The sequence below is a fragment of the Schistocerca cancellata genome, chromosome 4 (genome assembly GCF_023864275.1).
Source record: "Schistocerca cancellata isolate TAMUIC-IGC-003103 chromosome 4, iqSchCanc2.1, whole genome shotgun sequence".
Taxonomy (NCBI): Eukaryota; Metazoa; Arthropoda; class Insecta; order Orthoptera; family Acrididae; genus Schistocerca; species Schistocerca cancellata.
This window is the reverse complement of record NC_064629.1, coordinates 559,426,087-559,449,244: the sequence shown is the minus strand read 5'-3', so window position 1 is coordinate 559,449,244 and position 23,158 is coordinate 559,426,087. Positions and strand designations below refer to the sequence as shown.

Below are 23,158 nucleotides of genomic sequence, written 5' to 3'. Positions count from 1 at the left end.
GGTTTTACCGAGGGATGACATGTGTAACTTACTTTCTGAAGTCTCTGCGTAGTAGCTCTTGACGTTCTCCATATTATATGTAGATGTGTGTATTTCAAAATTGATTCCAATACCACGGCGTTGCATTGTATGGTAGTGCGATTTACTTTTACATTTGAAGAACATTGTAGTTACATAGTTGTGAAGAATTATCTGGAGGCAAACATGGTGGTGCTTAATTTAATTCAACCTGAACAAGTAAAACTTGTGCCATGTAAACCTATAAAGCCCACTATAATACCTTAGTTTTATTGGAGCACGTACCATCCTCGCACTCATGAAAAATCCTAAATTAGCTATAGCTATAAAAAATGACAGCACAAAGAAATATCCTACGCGGCGATACCTTGGGCGGAAACGTATCTGCTATGAATAGTCCGGAAGCCTTCTTGATTTCCAGGATACACAGGATTTTAGAGTATCGGTACTGATTTGCCCGTTGCCAGAATTAGTCACACTCTGGAGCAAGAGGCTGCAGTCAGGCAACTAGCTGTAATTCCACATTCACCTATGCATTCATTTCTGGCACAATATTTTAGCGACTGAAGTAACCATTTTCAACAGTAGTTGCAAAAGAAGATGTCAACTATGCGACAATACGCAATCGATAATTCTATTGAACACCCAGCAATTTATATTTTAATACATTTCTGTCATCCCGAAGATGACTTAAGAACTAAGTCCTTACTCCTTGCTGATGTAATTGTTTTTGTCAGTCAGCGAAGTGGCGCATAGATGGACTCTAGCAGAATAGGAATCATCATATCGATATGGTGCATATTTTACGTATACTTGATGGAAAAGAATGAAAGAGCGGGAGCATGTTGCCACAGGTCTCTCAGTCTTCACAAAACGTTGGAGGTCACATGGCATTTGATCAGCGCAACTGCAGATGGGTCTGGCCCCGCAAAACTAGGCAGCTGAAGAAAGGAACAGCACTGTTTCACATGCTTGGGGAGCATTCCAGACCACAGGCATTGATGCCTGAAGGAGGAGTGGTGGTTGACCACCGTCAATTACATATCCGTACAGCAGCAGCTGACCACCATATTGTGTAACAGGGAAGAAAGGACCCATGTCAGGGCTACAAGGCACCCAATCTCACGCTCCACAGTGACACAGCGACTACATGGGGGTGGTCCCTTTGCCCGGCGACCAGTACGTTGGGTTCCGTTGACACACGCACATCGGCGGCATCATTTACTATGGTGCCAAGAACACAGAGTCTCGGTCGCGTGCTCTTCTCGGACGAGAGCAGTTTCAGTCTGAGTAGTGATTCAGGAAGTACTCCCATATGACGAGAGGTGGGAACACGTAATGTAGCCAGGAACATTGTCAAACATGATCGATCCACGTGTTATAGAGTGGGCAGAGATAATGTTGTATGGGTGTACTGACCTCCAAATCTTTGAATACGAAACAACATGAATAATCGTGTTATTCATAATTTTTGTGAATAACAATGCTCGAAGGCATCGAAAAGCGCACGTTCAAAAGTGGTTCAAATGGCTCTGTGCACTATGGGACTTAACTTCTGAGGTCATGAGTCACCTAGAACTTAGAAATACTTAAACCTAACTAACCTAAGGAGATCACACACATCCATGCCCGAGGCAGGATTCGAACCTGCGACCGTAGCGGTCGCGCGGTTCCAGACTGTAGCGCCTAGAACCGCTCGGCCATCCCGGCCGGCAAAAGCGCAGTTGGATGAGCTCTTGGAACGAGAGGATATTCGGCGAATGGACTGCCCTGGCCGTTCTCCCGACTTAATCCCATTGAGCACGTGTGGGTCGCGGTGGGGAGATGCATTTCAGCACGTCCAAATGCACCAATGACCGACTGGCAGTTGTCAACCGCGTTGAGGAGGAATGAGACGCCCTACCTTAGGAACAGCTTACCAACCTTTTGGCCAGTACAGGACCACGTTACCTCCAAGTAATTATTGTGTCTGAATAAGAATGTCGTTTCTAGTCGTCTCCTTGCGTGTTTCTTTCAGTTACCTACTGTAGTGCACTCTACAGTAGCTGTTCTTTGTATTTATGGTCCAGTTTCATCGATGTATGTCACTTGGCAGTGATACAGCAAGCGAAATTTACTTTCATCCTTAAATTTTTGCACAGAAGTAATTACGAACCCGCCTCCGTGGCTGAGGTCGTTACCGTACGCTTGTGTAGTGGCGCTCGATCCGCGGTTAAACCGATTCGAATCGTGGCGAATGAAAAAAAAATTACTGCCGGTATTTGGCCGGAAAAGAGAAGAGAAGTGGTGGCGTAAAGTTCCTGACCATCTGATTTTGCGCCGGAGTCCTGGTAGAAACACCAAACCTCTGCACAGTGTCTCGTGAAGCGAGGGCATGTAACACTGTGGATGGTGATCCTTCCACCGGATGTGTACCTTAAGCTTGGCGGCCCCCTTAATGCTATTCGCGAGTAGTAGGCTATGTGCCGGCACTGGGTTTCACTCTTTCTCTTCTCTCATCACCATATAACGCACACACACAATACATACACGTAGTATTACAAACACTGTAATGAGCATGTTGTAACTAAATAAACAAAAAGTAATAATAAAATAAAATAAAAAATCGGTTTATGTACTACTCCGCATACCATCCTACTTTTCATGACAGAGGGTACTTCTAGGTCCGCTATCGTTTCTCCTCATCCGTATCGCAATCCTGAGTAGTACGTGAGAAGATTGACAGCCTCCTTTGGCCATGAATTTTTCTGATTTACAACCGTTTTTGTATCACTATTAGTGCATGAGAGGAATTTATATGTTGTTGATTATTCTTGGAATGTACGCTTTTGGAATGTTGCAACAGCAAACCTCTCCATGACGGGCAAGGCCTCTCATGGATCATTTGCCAATGGCGTTGGCGGAGTGTCTCCGCGAAGCTCACGCGCTTACTACATGAATCCGTGACGAATCATAGCGCTCTGATTTGAATCTCGATATCTCATCTATTACCATTAATACTCCCTGTAAGGGCGTCATATTGATGAGAATCAAGAATCGCTCGAACGAATATCTTGTAAGCGACTTCTTCCGGGGTTGAATTACATTTCTTTACAATCCTTCCCATGAATCTCAGTCTGGTATGTGCTATTTGTGCACCTAGTTTTGTGTAGCCATCTTATTTTCGGTCACTTCATATTTATACTCCTAGATATTTTACGGTTTTGAATGTTTGCCGTGTTTTTATCGCCAATATTGTAATCGAACAATGACTGGCCTTCTGTACAATATTTTTCTCTTTTTTACGTAGACGGTCAGCTGCCAGTCTTTCTATCCAACGTTGACCCTCTATAGCTCATCCAGCATTTCAGTAGTCTTATTATGTGTTGCACCTTTTTTGCATCTGTACATAAGCTTACACGCATTTCTTCAGATCCAGATACCTTTCTTCAGTTAAGCAATTTTTGTTGATTTTGTATTTCTGGGTCACGTATCTTAATATTTATCAAAATCTGCACTTTAGGCGTTCGTTTGATGATTGATTGGAAGCCCCAAATTACGATTTTCCTCAATGAAGCCGCTTTGTATGTGTGATTTCTCATTTAGTTAGCTGCAGCACCACTGGGTGATTGAAGCGATGACTTTAAGACTTATATTGATCTATCTAAAACCAAAACGTCTTAGGATTCTATGTCAACCCCAAAACTTTTAGAATTCTTCGTCGGACCTGTCGGCAAAATTTTCGCTTCGCTCATTGCTCCATTCGCTCTGATATTGGTTTTGTCCGGCTTTCATTTGCCAAAAAGGCTTTTAATTCACTTAAATCAGTGATAAAGCTTTCTTTACTTTTGTAGCACCTTTTTAATACGGTTTAAATAATTTAGGATTGAAGAATATTCCTGCTACTAGTGAACCAAATACATTTCAGTGTTACATATAATTCTGAAATTTCGTATGATGCAGCGTCACATTCAGTAATGTTTTAGCATTTTATACCAATATTATTGACTGTAGTATTGTGCCCCTTATCTGTGTTTTAAGCAGCAGTATTTGCCCGTGTTGCAGCAACGTGCATTAGCGCGCAGAAGACGACACCCGAGGGCGATTGCGCCCAGGAGCGGCTGGCACAGTGTTCGTCCTCGTTGGCGATCATAACAGACCAGAGTGACCTCGGCTTCATTGCCAACAAAGATGAACTCGAGAAGGTTTGCCCGTAAGTACTACTCAATATCGGCATATAAGAAAACTTTCTGTTGAGTTTTTCCGCCTCAATGTCTCCTAGAACGGAGCACAGGTAAGAAACTGATTGGGCATCTACAACGGTAAGATGGTATTAAGTACTTCCTGACTAAATTACTAGTAAAATAAGAATAGTGCGCCTATACTCATTAACTTGTGTCTGAGGTTTAATATACATCTGAGCTTTTATTATATATATGTATATAAAATGAAACGCCAAAGAAACTGGTGTAGGCATGCGCATTCAAATACAGAGATATGTAAACAGGCAAAATACGAAACTGCGGTCGGCAACGCCTGTATAAGACAATAAGTGTCTAGCGCAGTTGTTAGGTCGGTTACTGCTGATACAAAGCAGGTTATCAAGATTTGACTGAGTTCGAACGTGGTGTTATAGTCGGCGCACGAGCGATGGGACACAGCATCTCCAAGGTAAAGATGAAGTGGTGATTTTCCCGTACGACCATTTCACGAGTGTACCATGAATATCAGGAATCCGGTAAAACATCAAATCTCTGACATCGTGGCAACCGGAAAAAGATCCTACAAGAACGGGACCAAAGACGACTGAACAGAATCGTTCAACGTGGCTGAAGTGCAACCCTTCCGCAAGTTGTTGTAGATTTCAATGCTGGGCCATCAACAAGTGTCAGCGTGTGAACCATTCGAAGAACCATCATCGATACGGGGTTTCGGAGCTGAGGGCCCACTCGTGTACTCTTGATTACTGCACGACAGAAGGCTTTACGCCTCGCCTGGGCTCAACGCCCACATTGGACTGTTGATAATTGAAACATGTTGCCTGGTCGGGCGAGTCTCGTTTCAAATTGTATTGAGCGGAGGGACGTGTACGCGTACGGAGACAACCTCATGGACCCAGCATGTCATCAGGGGACTGTTCAAGCTGATGCAGGCTCTGTAATGGTGTGGGGCGTGTGCAGTAGGAGTGGTATGAGAACCTTGATACGTGTAGATACGGCTCTGACAGGTACGTAAGCATCCTGACTGATCACCTGAATACAGTCAGCCTCTAGACATGAACATTTCTGAGCATTTCTTGGATGCCTTACAACGTGCTGTTCAGAAGAGATCGCCACCTCCTCGTACTCTTACGGATTTTTGGATAGCCCTGCAGGATTCATGGTGTCAGTTTCCTCCAGCATTACTTCAGACATTAGTCGAGTCCATGTCACGTCGTGTTGCGGCACTTCTGCGTGTTTGCGGAGGACCTACACAGTATTAGGCAGATGTACTAGATTCTTTGGCTCTTCAGTGTATATTATATAGGGTGAAACACTGAAAACTTTTACCGCAAACATTGTAGAAATGTAAAGTGGTACTGATGTACAGTTTTCACAGACTGGATTGGTAGTGGTCGACCATTGTGGCCGAGCGGTTCTAGGCGCTTCAGCCAGGAACCGCGCTGCTGCTACGGTCGCATGTTCGAATCCTGCCTCGGGCGTGATGTGAGTGATGTCCTTAAGTTAGTTAGGTTTAAGTGGCTCTACGTCTAGGGAACTTATGACCTCAGATGTTAAGTCTCATAGTGCTTAGAGCAATTTGAACCATTTTTTGAAATAGCTTGACACTAATCTCTTTCGCTTCAATTTATTCGACAAGATGCGCAGTTCATTCGTTGAATCAGTCTCCACACTACCACGTATACCTTTATATTTTCCTTATAACTGTATCATAACATTACAGTACTCAGTTCTGAGTTACAACTGACTGAACTATTTTATATTATTTATTGCATTAACAATTGTTGAGTTACTTCTTACATCTTGAATAATGTGATAATCCTCTAAAAATAGTACTTTTACGCCTGAGAAGTGGTCCTTTTTACATTCACCCAAATTTCTAACTTATGTTTATTTTGGTGCATAACAATGCGTCATTAGTAAGATGCATATCCAGCTCGGTAAAAGATTAACGTGTACAACTATACAACATACACAACAGGAGTCACGCTAAACATTCGAAAATCGCCTAAGGGCCTGACGTGAAACAAGCGCTGTGTCATTGTAAGAGGAACACAGGCCAGCGAGTGCGCCGGGGCTTACCCCAGTTCTTTACTACCAGCGCAACGTCATCACAACGCGCCAGTGGTTAACGTACGGAGGATTGTATCATAATTGAAAAGTGAAATTAAAAATTCAAATAACTTTTCCAAACTTTGTCAATGTATACTTGAGTGTTAACAGTGTAAAGTTTCATAATGATCAAATGAATATGTTAGACAAAATATACGCTCTTAAGAAAAAAGTCAGTGGCACTGAGCAATAAAATTAGAGTGCTAAAAAGTGGTCATGGTGTGCAAATGTAAGTCACAGTTAGAAGTTGTAAGTCTCAACCTGACCTGAGAAATATTTTGATTAAAATTGGCGTTTTTACGAAAAATTTAAGCCGCTATATATATATTAGACTCAGAAACCTGAAATTTAGTATGTAGCAACAGTTTCATCTAAAAACCTTAAATATGTGACACCAATAAGCTACCGCTAGTAGATTGCAAGTTATTTACTAAAAACCAAATTCGGAAAAAAATGTTCTTATTCATGGTTGATTATCATTTGTGTTTGGAATAGATAGTTCTAATTACAGCACCCGATTACACTCATGCAACAATACAGCTGTGCCAAGTTTCAAAACCCTATTGTAAATAACAGTGATAACAGGGAATCTTAAAGAGAAAGTTCAGAGGTCATGTTCTATTGTCGCTTTCGTTTTAAAAATTCTAGGCAGCAAAGTTTAAATGCAGTCAAGCAAAACCTTTTCAGTAACTAAAGCAAACTTAACTCTATTTATATAAAAATTAAAATGATTTAAATTGTTAAACAGTAGAGCCTTTAATTAATACGTGTCATTTAGATACTGTTACCTGTGCCTAGAGCTGTACAGGTATTCCGTTCGGCGGTCCGCTGCGCCCCTATGTAAGTACTGCCAGAGAGACAATGGGAAGAGACACTTTGTCTCGAGAAGTCAAAATGTGTTCGCGTCAGTCAAACTCCTGCGTGCGCCGGATGACGACAGAGCTGGGCACACTTCAATGCGTTTTCGGTAAAAGTAGAAAGTGAACTCGCGAGAACTGTACACCGTCCTGGATCGATTAGATTTCATGGAAGTAACAGCTGGTGTGCCGCCCATAATGCTGACAAAACCGCGTGGCAAGTGGCGAGGTTATTTTACACTTTTAAGGCGAGAAATTTATCTCCGGTGATAAGAAGTCATGGCGATAGACCATTTTACTTGGAAATTCACGTAGAGGTCGCCTCTAAACAGTTGGTCGTACTGTTCCGATAGGGATATTAATATTCTTGTTAGGGATGTTATTATATTTTGTGTATGTGTGACCTTCTACAGAATATATCAATCTATGAAAATTCAAGCTTTTATTTATAGTCACAGGTCCTGATTCCACTGAGTAAATAGCAAGTAATAACATTTTCTTTCAGTGAACACAAAGAGTATTGTGGACTTGCAGACAGGAAATTACTGTCAGTATGTTCTCTCTCGCGTTCTGACTGGCCGCAAAATTAGTTTTCAGGCTCTTATAAATGACGAAGGTAGGTGTAAAGCACGCACAGATAAATTAACGGTCTTTTCATATGACTTAACTAAGTATCAACCATCTGATACCTGCCATCCTGCGAGCCCGCCAAGCAACTGAACTATGAAAGTGGTCGGTACAAAACTGGGAACTTGATGGGCACAAACAGGATGCCGAAGTGAAATATGCCGAAACCACTGCGAGAACAGTGTTAATATTTGCTCACGAGAGAGGAAACTAAATGGTGAATTTTAGCCACAGTAACCCCAAATCGAGCTTGATTCGGCGAAAAATTTCAGGTTTTACGTTTCCTTAGTCCTTAGTCAACTGTCCCAGATAAAATATTCGTTAACTTTTTTAGACAGTTATTGTTCAACTTTATTTGTTTTCCAGTTACCTACTTGTTGTGCATTGTGTTTGTTTTCGACAGATTTACCTAAAGGTCCACTTTTTCGCTACTTTCTGGTAACCCTTCATAGAAGATTACAATCCTATCGTATTGTTAGCTAAGACTCGAATATCGTCTGTAAATCTCAGCTTAGCCTGGCTTTTCCAATTTATTCTAATTTCTCTTTCTTTCCAATTAACTTTGAACATAGCCATCTGTAGGAGTGCTATAAACAGTTTCAGTGACAGAGTCAACCTACTTTACTCCTCTTCACATGGAAAATTCCCTCATGTGTTTTCCTGTGCTGACAGAACTCAACGAGGTACCATAGATGCTACGTAATATCTTTATGTACTTTGTTTCCACCCCATTTTCGGGCAGTGCATGAATAACTGCAGTGTGGCCGGCAGAATCAAAAGCCTTTTCAGAGTCTGCAAAAGCTGTGCATAGTGGCATTTGAGATTCATTGGCTCCACTAATGATTACGTGCGTAGAATTTTGTTTGTATATCATCTGAGCGTTTATCCAAAAAGTAGCGTAGAAAAGTGCACAGGTGAATTTGGTGTTTGTTAAGAATTATTTGGATGCGAAACGGAAAGGAGACAGAAATTGATACTTTTTATGGAGATAATGACATTAAATGTATGAAAATAAATGTGACGCGACGCTTACTGTCGCCCGTCACGGTACATGGATTCAGGACCCGTTTGTTTAGGATAAGCAGCTACGGACGAGTGATGCCTGTGGACTAAAGCATGAAAGCCATCTGATGATAAATTGTGTAAATTCGAAACCGGTAAATAATGCAACATAAAACCAGTTTGTGGCTGGTTACTGTTCACCTCAACAGTTTACCTATGCAACTATATAAAGACAAATCGTTGTTTAAGTTGTTACCAAGAATCTCGAAACGTCCATGACCGATTAACTTGATATTTTTAGACGATGTCGATGCTCTGACAAACGATCTGACCGAAATACTACATTAAAGCTACTGTGCGATTTATCCATTCATTTTAAGCGACTTGAGTTCCCAGTCAGCGTTTAGTTACGGTAAGAACACACAATGTTCAAGGTCACTGGTTGGGGAGTGGGGGGGGGGGTAGGGGGGAGGGGCTGGAGAGAGATGGACAGAGGTGGGAGGGTAGGAAAATGACATAGGGAGGGGAGAGGAGGAGATGGACAAAGAGAGAAGAGAGGGGGGCCAAGGAGATCAGTACTTGTATCCAATTACCATACGTATTTGGAAATTCTGAAGCATTGCCGAGTTCGCTAGTTTTATATAACAGCAACGTTCTCCAAATATACCTTTATCTGAAAAAACTGCATATTTCTAGTAAGTCTGCGGAGTCTATCTGGGAATCCCAGTTGTCTCCAAAAAGACAGTTGTGATGTATTCTCCTAGGGACACCTACGAACGGTAAGAAGTGGATATCACCAAGAGTTACTGACTGCGGACGACTACTCTGAGACAGATGTTAAGACAGCTGTTGAATTTTCCAAATTAGGTCTTCAAAGGATACGCCAATTCCTTGGGCAACTTCCGGCGCTGACAGCCCCTTTCACCGCAAAGTAACATTTCATCTTTGTGTAAGCATGAATTTGATACTTCGAGATACGACGACAGACTGAATTGTGTACACGACACAAACCGTATTGTACCATTTATGATTGTCACGTGATCTGTGCAAGAGCATGGGACGGTACAAACTTCTTTTTTTTGTGAAAACTTCAGTTGAGTGTCAAAATCAAAATATATCCCTTAACTACAATGTGAGCAGCAGATGCGGATGCAGCTTGTTCGAAAAGATTTTACTTATACAAATGCATAAGCAGCTAACAGGATAGGCATGTTTTATGTTACATAATGCCTCCAGGTATCAGATTATTGTGCGCATCACATGTCGTATAAGTTTTACGTGAAACATTTCGCGGGCAGGAGTTTCACGTCACGGTGTACGGTTTCAGGACCCATTTGTTTAGGATAAGCAGCTACGGACGAGCGATGCAAGCGAAGTCATTTCCATAGTCAGCTGCACAGAGGAACTAGAAATCACAAACCCCCAGTGCAAAATATTGTGACGTTACTACTGCAATACTAAGCTACCAGAAATGGCAAATATATAAAACAAAACTGATGTCTACAAGATCTGTTTACCAGGCCATTTACTCAATATGTATCCTGTTTGAAGAGAACCGGGGTAAAAAATATCTCTTGAGTTAAACAGTTGGTGTAGGTAATTAAAATCAGGACAAGAGACTTCGGCAGCCTTAGCAACGACAAAGACTGAGGGAGGAGACATGAACACGCTGGAACATAACACGGCCAATGAATGACAGGGGGACGCATGTGCATGCATGCGCAGGTATAGAATTACAGGTGATAAATTCCACGAAGAGACAGCCACGGCATCGGACAGACAGGAGGAGTATAGAACATAATCCACAAAGAAATTAATTACGGAAGAATTCATTTGGCTGGAAGTTTATTTATTTATTTTTAAATATAGGCCTTTCCGATTTTAAATATCCTTTCTGTGGAACTTTATTTGATACTTTGGGACATCGTCAGGGAAGAGATCACTTTCACATATAACTGAATCACTTTGACCGAATTAATTTTCTGAGGTTGTAGTGGAACTTACCATTGCTAAGAACAATGCGTCCAAAGAGACGGGACACTAGAGACCAATTACATTACTGAATAAGGAGTATAAAATATTACGACGACTGATCGACAGCAGGGTAAAGCCACTTTTGGCGAATGTTGTGGAGGCTTCTCAAGTAGATGATCTCACAGGTAGGAGAAAAAAACACATGTCTTGGTGGTGTACAGAGACGTTATATTGCTTACATGGACGTATAGATAGAGCTTTGGTGTGACTCACGTCCACTTTAACAAGTAATAAGTAACAGTTTTTCTATTAAAAATCTCGAATGAAATGGATTTTTGTAATACCGTTACAAAAATTATTTGCAACCTAATCAACTTCGTCCAAAGTTGAAACCAACAAAAATTTAATTCGTATTAATACTGAGAGTATAGGAATTCACTTTACGCCCTTTGTTTAGTTTTGGTGTCAAGAGTGTCTGTCAAGATCATGCAAGTGAAGTCTGCTTCACAATCAGCTGCACAGAGCAACTAGAATTCACAAACTCCAACTGTAAAAATATTAAAATATTGTGTGGCTACTACTGCAATACTAAGCTACGAGAAATGGCAAATATATATATATATATATATATATATATATATATATATATATATATATACGCTGCCAATGGGGCGGCGTATGGGAGAACATTCACAGTATGGTCTTAACGTCTCACATAACAGTTGCATAGTTCGAAGAAGTAAGTATATTTCTCCCATGCATGGAAAGTCAGTGAAGATAAAATTAAGAGCAGATGTTATATTCCAGAATGCGTGCAGGAGCTGGACCCGAATACGGGCCTAGGAAAGTAAGAAATTATAAACCACATACAGCGAGTAACAATCACACTTGAGTACTTGCTACTGTCCATTAATTTTACTGAGCAAGTAAATTCTTATTCGGAACTATTAAAATTTCCGTCTAGCCATCCACATTTAGGTGAACTATTGTTTATTCAATTCTCAAGGTGGTTTGAGAATCCAATTTGTTTTTGTAATAATTAATCGTATTGACGATCACTGGAGACCATGCTTCCATGTTATCAATTTATGGATCTTGTCTTCCTCCCCGTCAGAAAATTAGTTCAAACGGCCTGTTGTTGCTCTTAGGAATACTATTCAGCTCCAAACTTAATCTCATAGCTTATCACGAAACTACGCGCAGCTGTTATTACAGTATCTTATGTGAAAAAATCCAATCAAATGATTGTTAATGAAAACTGTATCTCCTTATTTAGTGTAATAGTTAAGGAGCAGATTCCCAGAATCATTTAAAAATTCAGCGTAGTGCATAGCTCTCACTTTCAAAACTTTCTACGCTTAACTAGGGAAAATTCGTCTGTTACGCTAACCACATTGCACTAAGCACGTATACACGGAACCAAACTGCACTGAATCACTGCTCACGAAAGAACCATCAGACCTGCTAATAACGGATTGTGATGAGACTTAAGTATGTTGTAGAGCAACCTGCCCTGCGTACCTGGATAGCGGCTTTTCGTGAGACGGCCGCTAGTTTCCGAGAAAATCGATGGTGTAGTCTTACGCGTATCTTCTATTTCCGTAACGTCGTTATATTTCCACCGAGCAAGTGTAGCACAGGGGTTAAGGTTCACGACTACCACGCTCGCAGTGCAGGGTCAAACTGTATCCATGTACTTTCTTTTTTTTTCATCGTAGAGAATATCATTAAACAGTATGTGTTATGCAAAATTATTCAAGAATACTCATTTTCGTCGTAGTAATTTCATTACTAAATTAATCATTAGAGCACACTTTCTTCAAATGTGTATTCCGTTTGTGGTTAGTAGTTAACACGAATTCTCAATGACGGACTAAGTATTAGCAGTTGCGGAAGGATTCCACATACAGACGAAGATACTCATCCACAATTTTGATCTTAGTTATGTGATTAATGCCGATTAAACAGGCTGCAGGTACCAAATGATGTACAATAGATCCGTTGCGAAACAAGGAGCAAAAACCTATTTGGCCAAGACGAGTCATTCATTGACAGCACAGTATAACTGCGTCAGGAAAAATACCCCTTACGTTTTCTTATGTATACAAGAACCATCCGGGAAATTCGGTCGGAAATGTGCAAAAAATAATCGACGAGTTATCTTATAAATTTAAAAAAAAATCGTAATTTAGACCTACACAAAATCACTAATGTTTACGAAAGCGATGACGAAGAGATTTTGAAACCTACAATTCTTCCATATGAGAGACAAGAAAAATTTCTCTACATTTTACATACATCGGAAGAGCTGACTGATCAGACTCTTTACGATCAAAACTTTGTGGATGAGACGGAAGCAACCACTAGCATCATAAAGAATCATCCATTCGAATGTACTCCACTTTGAGAACCGTGATGTTCATTTTTACCGGTAAGTTGGAATTTTCACCAAAAAACTTAAAAATACTCCCGACTTTCTGAAGATTAATAGAAAAATCGCTTCGAGGAAACATTTCATAAAATAGGTTTTTTAATTGTTCATCAATTTGCCGCGCGGGATTAGCCGAGCGGTCTGCGGCGCTGCAGTCATGCACTGTGCGGCTGGTCCCGGCGGAGGTTCGAATCCTCCCTCGGGCATGGGTGTGTCTGTTTGTCCTTAGGATAATTTAGGTTAATTAGTGTGTAAGCTTAGGGACTGATGACCTTACCAGTTAAGTCCCATAAGGTTTCACACATATCTATTTTTTTTTCTTCATCAATTTAATGCACCAACCTCCACAGTAACGATGAAATCCGCGTGGTTCGCATCGAAGTTGAACGAAGAGAGAATAGTCTGTTTTGAATTAAAACGAACTGTTTCGCTTCTGAAAAATCCGTGTACCTACAAGGCACTAACTTCCATTAAATGTGTGTGGTGCACTACGATTTTGTGTTTCGGCTGCTTCTTTGACCTGGAGCCCTGTTCTAGCATAAGTGATGCAGCGATAACGAGCAAGTCGATTCTGTAATCTATTCTGTAACAAACGGAATATGCGTTTGAAGGAAGTTTGCTCTAATTGTTGATCTATTAAAGATTTTACTACGGCGAAAATTACTATTTTTAAATAATTTTTCATGACATATACTAATTAATGTTATTCTACACGATGAAATAGAAGAAAAATATATGTGTGTGATTTGAACCAATAGTCTCAGCATGGTGGCCGTAACGTATAGCCACTGCGCTACTATCACTTGGTGGACACACAACTTTACTTACAGGTGTAGAGGTACACTTGAAACATCAGCTCGGATTTTCTCAGAAAACATAGGTCGTCATATGAAAAGCCTCTAATCAGGTTCTCTGGGCAGATCCCTCTACAACATACCTAAGCCTAATCGTAGTACGTCATTAACATGCCTGAGGGTCCCCATGTCAGTTTCTATGCATCTAGACGAGAAGATTGTCGTTTTTATAATTTTTTTTTACTGCATTCAGTACAGTTTTTGGTTTCTGCTAATTCATGGCTTACATTTTCTGTGTATATTACCGTATCTGATCTGCCTTCCTTACGCTAAAAGAGTGTTGTACCCTGCAAAACTTTTCAGAGTTCGCTCATCTTTCGATGTCTATACGCTATAGTGAGAGGATCAGGTTGTCTTGGTCTCAGGGTGTGGGTATTTATTATAAATAATAATAAAATTATTATTAGTCTAATTACGTGAGGTTCACCATTTGGGGTTTGTACACGGTAGTTAAAGGAGCATCAGCACCAGAGTCACACAACATATAAAATTAAGGTGATTATTATCATGATTTACGAGATAAGACACTTTGACTATATTTATTATGCATAAATTAATGACCTCATTGGATATTTTGCATTCTGGTGGTTAATAATATCGTAATTTAGTGTGTAGGATACTTTGGTAATGCAGTGTGTGGCTGAATTATTATAGTTTTACGAAATCTACGTCACCTTTACATTACTAGTGTGTGTATGACGTCATAATGTAGTTTATGTGCTGCAATGAACGCATTGTCCTACTGATAAAAAATACCGTAATTTAATGAAGTCATGGCTATTAACAAAATTAATGACGGAAGACGCTTTGACAGTGCTACTGTTGACTGTTGCGTGGGTGAGTTAGCATAATGTAATGAAGTCATGGCAAAATGGCGGAAAAATTTGAAAAACTTGTCCAACACATTCATTACAAAGCATGACATTATTCCTAAATTTTGTTCTTGGGAGTTGATGTGTTGCTAGAGGAGGCCGAAATGCACGCTATAAGCTCACGCAGACTGGCGTGAGGTCTGGAACAGTTATAGGAATTGAGTCTAATAAATAAAATACGAAGCTCTTGGAATACTTAACTTTAATCCATAATTGGAGAACATCGGTCTGACGGTACAGGCTTTATAATCTCAATATAAACTGGTAATGGCGCCTTGCTAGGTCGTAGCAATTGACGTAGCTGAAGGCTATGCTAACTATCGTCTCGGCAAATGAGAGCGTATTTGTCAGTGTAGCTTCGCTAGCAAAGTCGGCTGTACAACTGGGGCGAGTGCTAGGATCTGTCTCTACACCTGCCGTGTGGCGGCGCTCGGTCTGAAATCACTGACAGTGGCGACACGCGGGTCCGACGTATACTAACGGACCGCGGCCGATTTAAAAGCTACCACCTAGCAAGTGTGGTGTCTGGCGGTGACACCACAGGAGTTATTAGATGTTTTACATTCAAATTCCGCAAAATAGCTGAAAAATTTTATCCATTTATTCCTCGAGCCGAATTGTGTGTCCATCACCTTGGTAAGGCTAACCTGGAGGAAACGCCCAGAAATTTCCTTCAGACGTGGACAGAAAAGGCAAAAAGCGAGCAATGCAGTTGACAATATATTCCCCACAGACATATCTAGGACAAGCTCCATTTAGCACTGTGCGTTCAACTTGGGCACGCAATATTTGTCTGTGACCGCCAAGAGCTGTGGTTTCATTCTGAAGAGCTGTCGAGACAATCCTTGTACATAAACAGCAGAAGTTGCTGCAGCATAAATACTACACCTTCGATCGCTATTTACATTTTAGACAAACGTTCCCCAAATACCCACAATTTCAATCGAAGATACGCAAGTAAATGCAATGTCATGATATATTCTGTGAAATGGCCGATAAGATATTAGTCCATCCATTCCTACTTATAACTTCTGCAAGCACACTTTTGAATGATCACCTCCCACCACCACTATTTGCTGGTATCTTCGATGGCTGACGAGAGAGACTGCCGCTCTGAAACAATGACATTCAAGCTCCCCTCTCCTTCCTTATCCTTTTAGTCGATCCGTTTTCAAATCATCATAACGTAGTCGAAAGTGGCATTTCGAAGATGTCAAAAACGTACAATGCACATTTACAGTGAACACAGATAACTGCACTGGTAATCTTAATTGCACATTATTGACATCTTTGGAAATGCCATCGCACATAGGAGAGACTGCCAAAAATGTGACCAGCTAGAATATCGCCCAAGTCACATCGTTGTTATGTGGAGGGTTCGGGTGCCACCACTGAATCAACGGGGCCGCCTGGTACCAATGTGTGACAGCCTGCAAGCGTTTGTCGCCATCCTCTGGTTTAACAGTATTGCAACTATGCATTATTTAAACATAACAAAACAACTAATGGTATAAATTATAACTGGCTACTTTCAGATATGGCTGTTCTGAAGGGCTCGATCAATACTATCTAAAAAAAACTTGGATGTAGGCAATGTGATAATCCTTGCTATGCATCCATTCCCATCGCTCTGTTCAGGTACCGTCTATTCTTCTTAAACAAAAAGCATTTCAAAATCAGTAGACGTATGTATACTATAGAAGACTACTGTTTTAATGGAACAAGAAGTTCAAGAAGATTAAGGATGTGGAGAATATGGAGTAATCTAGTGAACACCATTGTCTAGATAACAGTAAATCGGAGAATTCAAAGAACAGATATACGTCTCTGAACGACAAGATACTAATGTATTTAGACGTCAAAGCGTTTCCATCTCCATAAAAGCCGACAGTAGTAAAGACAGCATGGTAGTATCGCGGTTAAAACATCGCTTACAGATGGATGCCTGCAACTATATCTTGAGCCTTACAAACTGCAACATACGTATTATAAGTTATTCATGTAATCATGGCGTCACTTCAGGCTATGACTGCTAAAATTAGAGCGCATATTGACAAAACTGGTAAAATCACGTTACGTCACTGGTTGGTTCGTAATATTTTCGATGTGGTTTTGGGTGCTCGCTTCCTACTGCTCTAATGCTAGAAACAGACAATGCGTTTCAAATCCATGACGATACGCTAATGACAATATGCTGCCGTAGAAGCACCTATAATTACTTGTCATGATTGATCTAATTTATAATTATTGATTACTTACATAGCACGTTTTCGGAAATAATTTGAATTTGCTTGTCAGCCTGACACCCTCACATGGTTGTGATGATGATGATGTTTGGTTTGTGGGGCGCTCAACTCCGTGGTTATCAGCGCCCGTACAATTTCCCAACCTTTGCTCAGTCCAATTTCGCCACTTTCCTGGATGATGATGAAATGATGAGGACAACACAAACACCCAGTCATCTCGAGGCAGGTGAAGATCCCTGACCCCGCCGGGAATCGAACCCGGGACCCCGTGCTCGGGAAGCGAGAACGCTACCGCGAGACCACGAGCGGCGGACTCACATGGTTGTGTCAATAGATGTGGGATGTTCACTGTCACCTGTATGTCGGAGCGCTTACTGCTCTAATAATAAAAACACAACACATGGGAAACAGGAAAGGACAAAGCAAGGCAATTCTTGATGTCCAGCACCTTAACATGTTCCAGCTGGTGCTGAGAATTGTATTTCGTGTTATGGGGCGGCACACGTATTCATGCTTTCCTTCATCTGGCGGCATTGCTTTTCCTGTCTCTCGTTGTGGTACAGCATTCATATTCAAACGCCCTCGGCTAGTATTTTAATACCTTAATTTTTTATTTCTGAAGTGGAGTAAGTCCACTCTTTTATAACAACGAGAGGTCACATAAAAGAAATTTACAGTACATGAAAATCACGAATTATGTCACATCTCATTTGTTCAAAAACGCTCTCTCATTGATGGGTCTCACAAAATTGTATTTGCAGCTGCTGGTTGCACTTGGCTGACAGGTAGTACATCATACGTTAGAGTATTGCTGGTAGATGTGTGATCCACCGGTGATACACACCACCCAATGGGAACATCTAGCGTGAGCCACCAGTGGTACACGCCAATGTGAACGTGTCTACATCTACTTCAACATCTACAGAGATACTCTGCAAGCCACCGTACTGTGTATGCTGGAGGGTACCCTAAACCACAACCAGTTCGTATGAGCCCTAATGTCTCATTTCTTATCTTCGTGGTACTTATCCGCATTGTATATGATGTCAAAACTGATGATTTTATTGCGGTTTAGGGAGATCACGAGGAATGTGAATACGAACATGGTTACGAATCATGACAGTTCACCTACCGATACAAATTGCTTGGCTGATACACATAGCGGTATGTGTTGCAATGCCAGCCAGTATGCTACATTACTCACCAATAAAAGATACATAAGTTTACTCATCTGGACTCACTTTTAAAAAAATCGATTTATATATACACTGCTTAACAACTATTGAGGAACAAATGACACATGCTAAGGAACAACTGCCAGCTGGTACGGAGCAGTCGACAACTGCTACGGAACACCTGACCAATGATAGTAAATGGAAATGTAGAGGCTGGGACGTGTTAACTGCTGCGAAGAGTGAGCACACAGCTCCGTGTGCAGTTGACTGTTCATGAAGTACGGAGTTTGACGAAGCTTGTTGTGGAACCGATTAGTGCGACATTCCCTGCCTTACGACGACATACCTGCATGACATCATTACGGTGATGGACGAGCAGTTGGACGGCTCTGTCCAAAAGTGTAATCTCTTGATTTAAAAGACAACTGAAGGTGGAAATGCTGCAATTATGTATGGCGGTGTTCGTGGACGGACCAACACTTCGCAGAAAAGGTCGATAAGTAGCCCTAATGGCGAAAAGCAACAGGCATTTCACTCCTATGCAGATCGCTGCAGACCTTGTAACCTCTACCGGTACACGTGTCTCTGCCAGAAACGTTTCGCGGCGATTAAATCAGTCTGGTTATATGCTCGGAAGCCTCTTAAATGCATCTCACTTCAATCACGCCATCACCGAGAAAGGTTCCGTTGGAGTAGGGAGTACGTTGGATTTGGGGTTAGCAAATGTTCCAGAGTGATGTTCTCAGATGAATGCTCCATCGAGAACACTTTACACTGCACAGAATGCTTATGCACATCATCGGCATGGCCTAGGCTTCATGGTGTGGGCAAGCATTATGCATAATGGACAAACACCACTGCACATCATTCCTCGATGTACTGTTACAGCGCAGTGGTATTGCAGGGAGATTATTGTGGATCATGTCCGTCTGTTAAGGGGAGCGGTGGGTCCCGACTTTCTATTTATGGACGACAACGCCAGCCGAAACAGGACCACTGACGTGCCGGACACATTGGATAGTGAAGATACTAAACGATGGAATGGCCTGTATGCTTTCACTATAGAACATTCCTGGAATGCTCTTGGCTTTCATCGAAAACCCCGTCCCTGAAGCGTACAGGAACACTCCTCAACAGTTTTTTAGCCACCATGAATAAAACGTGCAAAATGTGCATTATTGCCCGAAGAGGGCATATTCCTTACTGAGAGTCCGATACCAACATGTATGTTGGGAGACTGAACTGTGTCAAACATTAATGTTGTTTATGTGTCTTTATACTGCTTTCGTTTGTGGTGAAATTTCTACCACTTTTCGTTATGGCTATACCATTCCATATCTATTACGTATGTGCTGTGTTTCATATCGCCCATCAATGACTGTGGCTTATTCCTATCCAACAATGTCTCTGTTCCTTAAAACTGTCATGCAGTATCGATATTAACGTGGAGTGTTATGAGGTGCTTCATAATGAAGGCAACGTTTATAATATGAAACAATGTAGTTGCAGTAATTGTCTCCTTGACAGTAAATCTGTGAATGCAAGGAACAGATACATGTACTAACAAAGGAGAGATCTGACTGTCTCGCTGGCAAGAGAATTTGTGATGTAAAATGTAAGCGCACTCAAAATCGGGTCGGGAAACACCCTTGCCTTCCTCAGACTGTTTGTAACGGAAGAGTTTGACATTGGTACATCTGCTCCACGTGCGTAGGACATAAGAGATAAAACAAAGCGCTACAAAGAGGGAGTCAAAGTACCAGTGCTTAAATGTACAGGAGGCTTTGCTAGTACGCAGAATGTCAATAAAGTTGCATTTTGGAATTATTCTCTGGACTGAAAGAGACGTACAATGAAACTGTTTTAGATCACCTGCATATTGTGTTCTCTGGTTTCTCTGACAACATTCAGCAAGCTACCATTATCAAATGGCTCTGAGCACTATGGAACTTAACAGCTGAGGTCATAGAACATAGAACTACTTAAACCTGACTAACCTTAGGACATCACACACATCCATGCCCGAGGCAGGATTCGAACCTGCGACCGTTGAAGTCACGCGGTTCCTGACTGAAGGGCCTAGAACCACTCGGCCACCGCGACCAGCTGCTACCATTATCACTGCTGCTTCCTATCGGCGGCTCTTATCCACCGTACGTGAGCATTTTAGGAATGCATTTATATCGTTTAGTGGGTAGGGACGAGGAGGGAACTATTCGGGTGTTAGCTATAGTGAGAGTGATCGGTGGTTTCCCATCTCTGGGATGCTTAGGATGGTTCTCCCTAACGTTGACGTCTCACATGCTGTCCTCGACGGCACGCAAATGCTGCAGCTCTCTACAGCTGTGCACTGCCTCACGTTTACCGCACAATGGTACGCTTGGCAGAGTCACCTGTGACTACAAAGAATCAAATACTTGGTACGAAGAATTAGTCTGTCTCTTGCTTTGTGGTCATTGCTCAGTCTCATTTTTGTGGTGGGGTTGTGTATATATTTCAGAGTTTCCGTTGTTAGTTACAAGCCTACTAGGATCAAGATTATAGTGAATTTATTGCTTTAACATACTATAACTTCATTTTTTAGATACTGGTGGTCGTCATTGTTTATACTGTACAATTAGCGATATGTTATAAGTGTACACACTCGAATTTTCCGAAGTTACTTACGAGTCTTATAGAGATGTCACACACTATTAATGTACACTTAGCAACATCACTTTATGCTAATGACGAAGGTGAATTTAGCGACGTCGTACGTGTGTATTTTTCATTGTTATTTATAAACCTTCTATGGACACACGTACAGTGACATCACACACACTATAATGCATATAATGCACTTGGTATTTAGCTAGTGTGTGTTCGTTATTAAATAATACATTGCGTAAATTTTGAAACATTCAAGCAAGTCGTATTTACGTATGTGTCTTGGAATACTGGCTGGGGGCCCACTTTGTAGAGCTTACATAAAAAGTCATGAAATCATTAAATTATTGTAATTCAGTGAATAGAGCAACCCAGCCGTTTTTAACACACACTATGACGCCACAAACACATGACTGACGTAGGCGTGACGTAGATTTGGTATGTAGCAAGAGTTTGTTTGTTTAAATATCGTATTGTGTTAGGTTAGTTGTACTTACAAGTCATCTTACTCCTTTTATTCTGCCTGCGGATGATGGCTTATCCCTGCTGCTGCTGACATTTCATGATTATCGCCTCACTATGGTGAACAGACCTCGAACTATGCAGCCCACGCTATAGTAATAAAGGGATGAAGAAGGGGAGGGGGAACTTGAATCTTATTGGTCCAAAGACAATTAACGCTCGCGACCGTTACTGTGTGTATTTAAAGCAATTCTAGTGCCGCAGAATAGACATCATCTTTCAGCCAACCAACTTTCGTTTATGTCGCGCAACTCCTTCTGGCGTTGGGACTTTTTTTTTTTTTTTTTTTTTTTTCGTTAGTGGAGTATTGATGGGAGGTGATCATTCGTCAGTTTGCCCGCAGAAGTTACAAACTGGAGTGGATGGAGTAAGATGTCGTCGGCCATTTTACTGAATATGCCATAACATTTCATCCACATATATATCTCAGAATGGACATGCTGATGTTTGGGAGAAAATCGCTCTAAAAATGTAAATAGCGATGCTTTTGTTAGTAACGAATTATGATGTGGTCACATTGTCGCTGCAGGATGCGAGCTTAAGTTGCATCAGCAACTTCTGATGTTCATGTTCAAGGATTGTGCTCCGCAGCCCTGCAGCATGACGTCATAGCTATTGGGTGTGGCAGACAAATACTGTGTGCCCAAGTTGAACGTCAGTGCGAATTGTAGCTTGTCCTAGAGATGTCTGGGGAAAAATGTCATGTCCAGTGCACTGCTAGCATTGTACACGTTTGAAGAAATGTGTTGGGTGTTTCCTCCGGGCTAACGTTACCGAGGTGATGGCCACACAATTCTGTAAAACAGAATTTGGAATGTAGAACGTCTAATAACTCTTAGAAACCTAATTTATGAACAGTATCGTGCTTTGTAATGAATATGTTAGAGTCTTCCATATTGCTGGACAAATTTTTCAAAAATTTTCCACCATTTTTCAGAATATGATAAGACATCAGTACATTATAGCAACTCTGCTAGGCAACAGTCACACAATTAATTTCAACACGTCCTAGCCTGACCAATTGCACACATTTACTTCATGCTTTTCCAGCATGACGGCAACGAAACATAAACAAAATAAAATCAGTGAACAAACCAAAATATGATGAATGCCATGTCTGATAACAATAGAGCGACTAACGATTGAGCTGTCAAACAAGGCGACAACAGCGCTGTGTGGCGGCGACTTGGTCACATGACCACCACTTGTGGCTACTACCATTAGTTGTACAAATATGCTCAAATCCTTCTTTTTTTCCTTTATTGTATTTCAGTTCTCCATTGGGGCGGGCTGGCAACAGTATATGCGCTGCTCTTCACCCGAAAGACATAGAACAAACAATAGAAGACAATTAAAAATATACAAAGGAGAGAATATGGTGAGCATAGATATAAAAAAGGGGGAACATCATGGAAGACAATAGACAAAAAAGGGGCGACTGTAAAATGGAGATAAAAACCGTAAAAAAGTAGCACACACAAAAAACCACACACTGGGACAATTAAAAGAACACAACACGCATTATGACTGGAGCATAAAAGTATTGACAGATGGCATAGAACATAACAAACACTGACAGTAACACTAAGTGCAAGGACAGCACACAATTAAAATCACACGCAC

General features: G+C 41.2%; 1 protein-coding gene across 1 annotated transcript in view; it reads left to right on the top strand.

Moving 5' to 3' along the window:
• Positions 1-204: 204 nt before the first annotated feature.
• LOC126184324 (uncharacterized) overlaps positions 205-23,158 on the top strand; it is a 99,572-nt gene continuing 76,618 nt past the window's right edge. Inside the window, exons 1-2 of the mRNA XM_049926700.1 lie at positions 205-253; positions 4,063-4,210. Coding sequence (XP_049782657.1) covers positions 205-253; positions 4,063-4,210 — 197 coding nt within the window. The remainder of the gene's footprint in view (positions 254-4,062; positions 4,211-23,158) is intronic.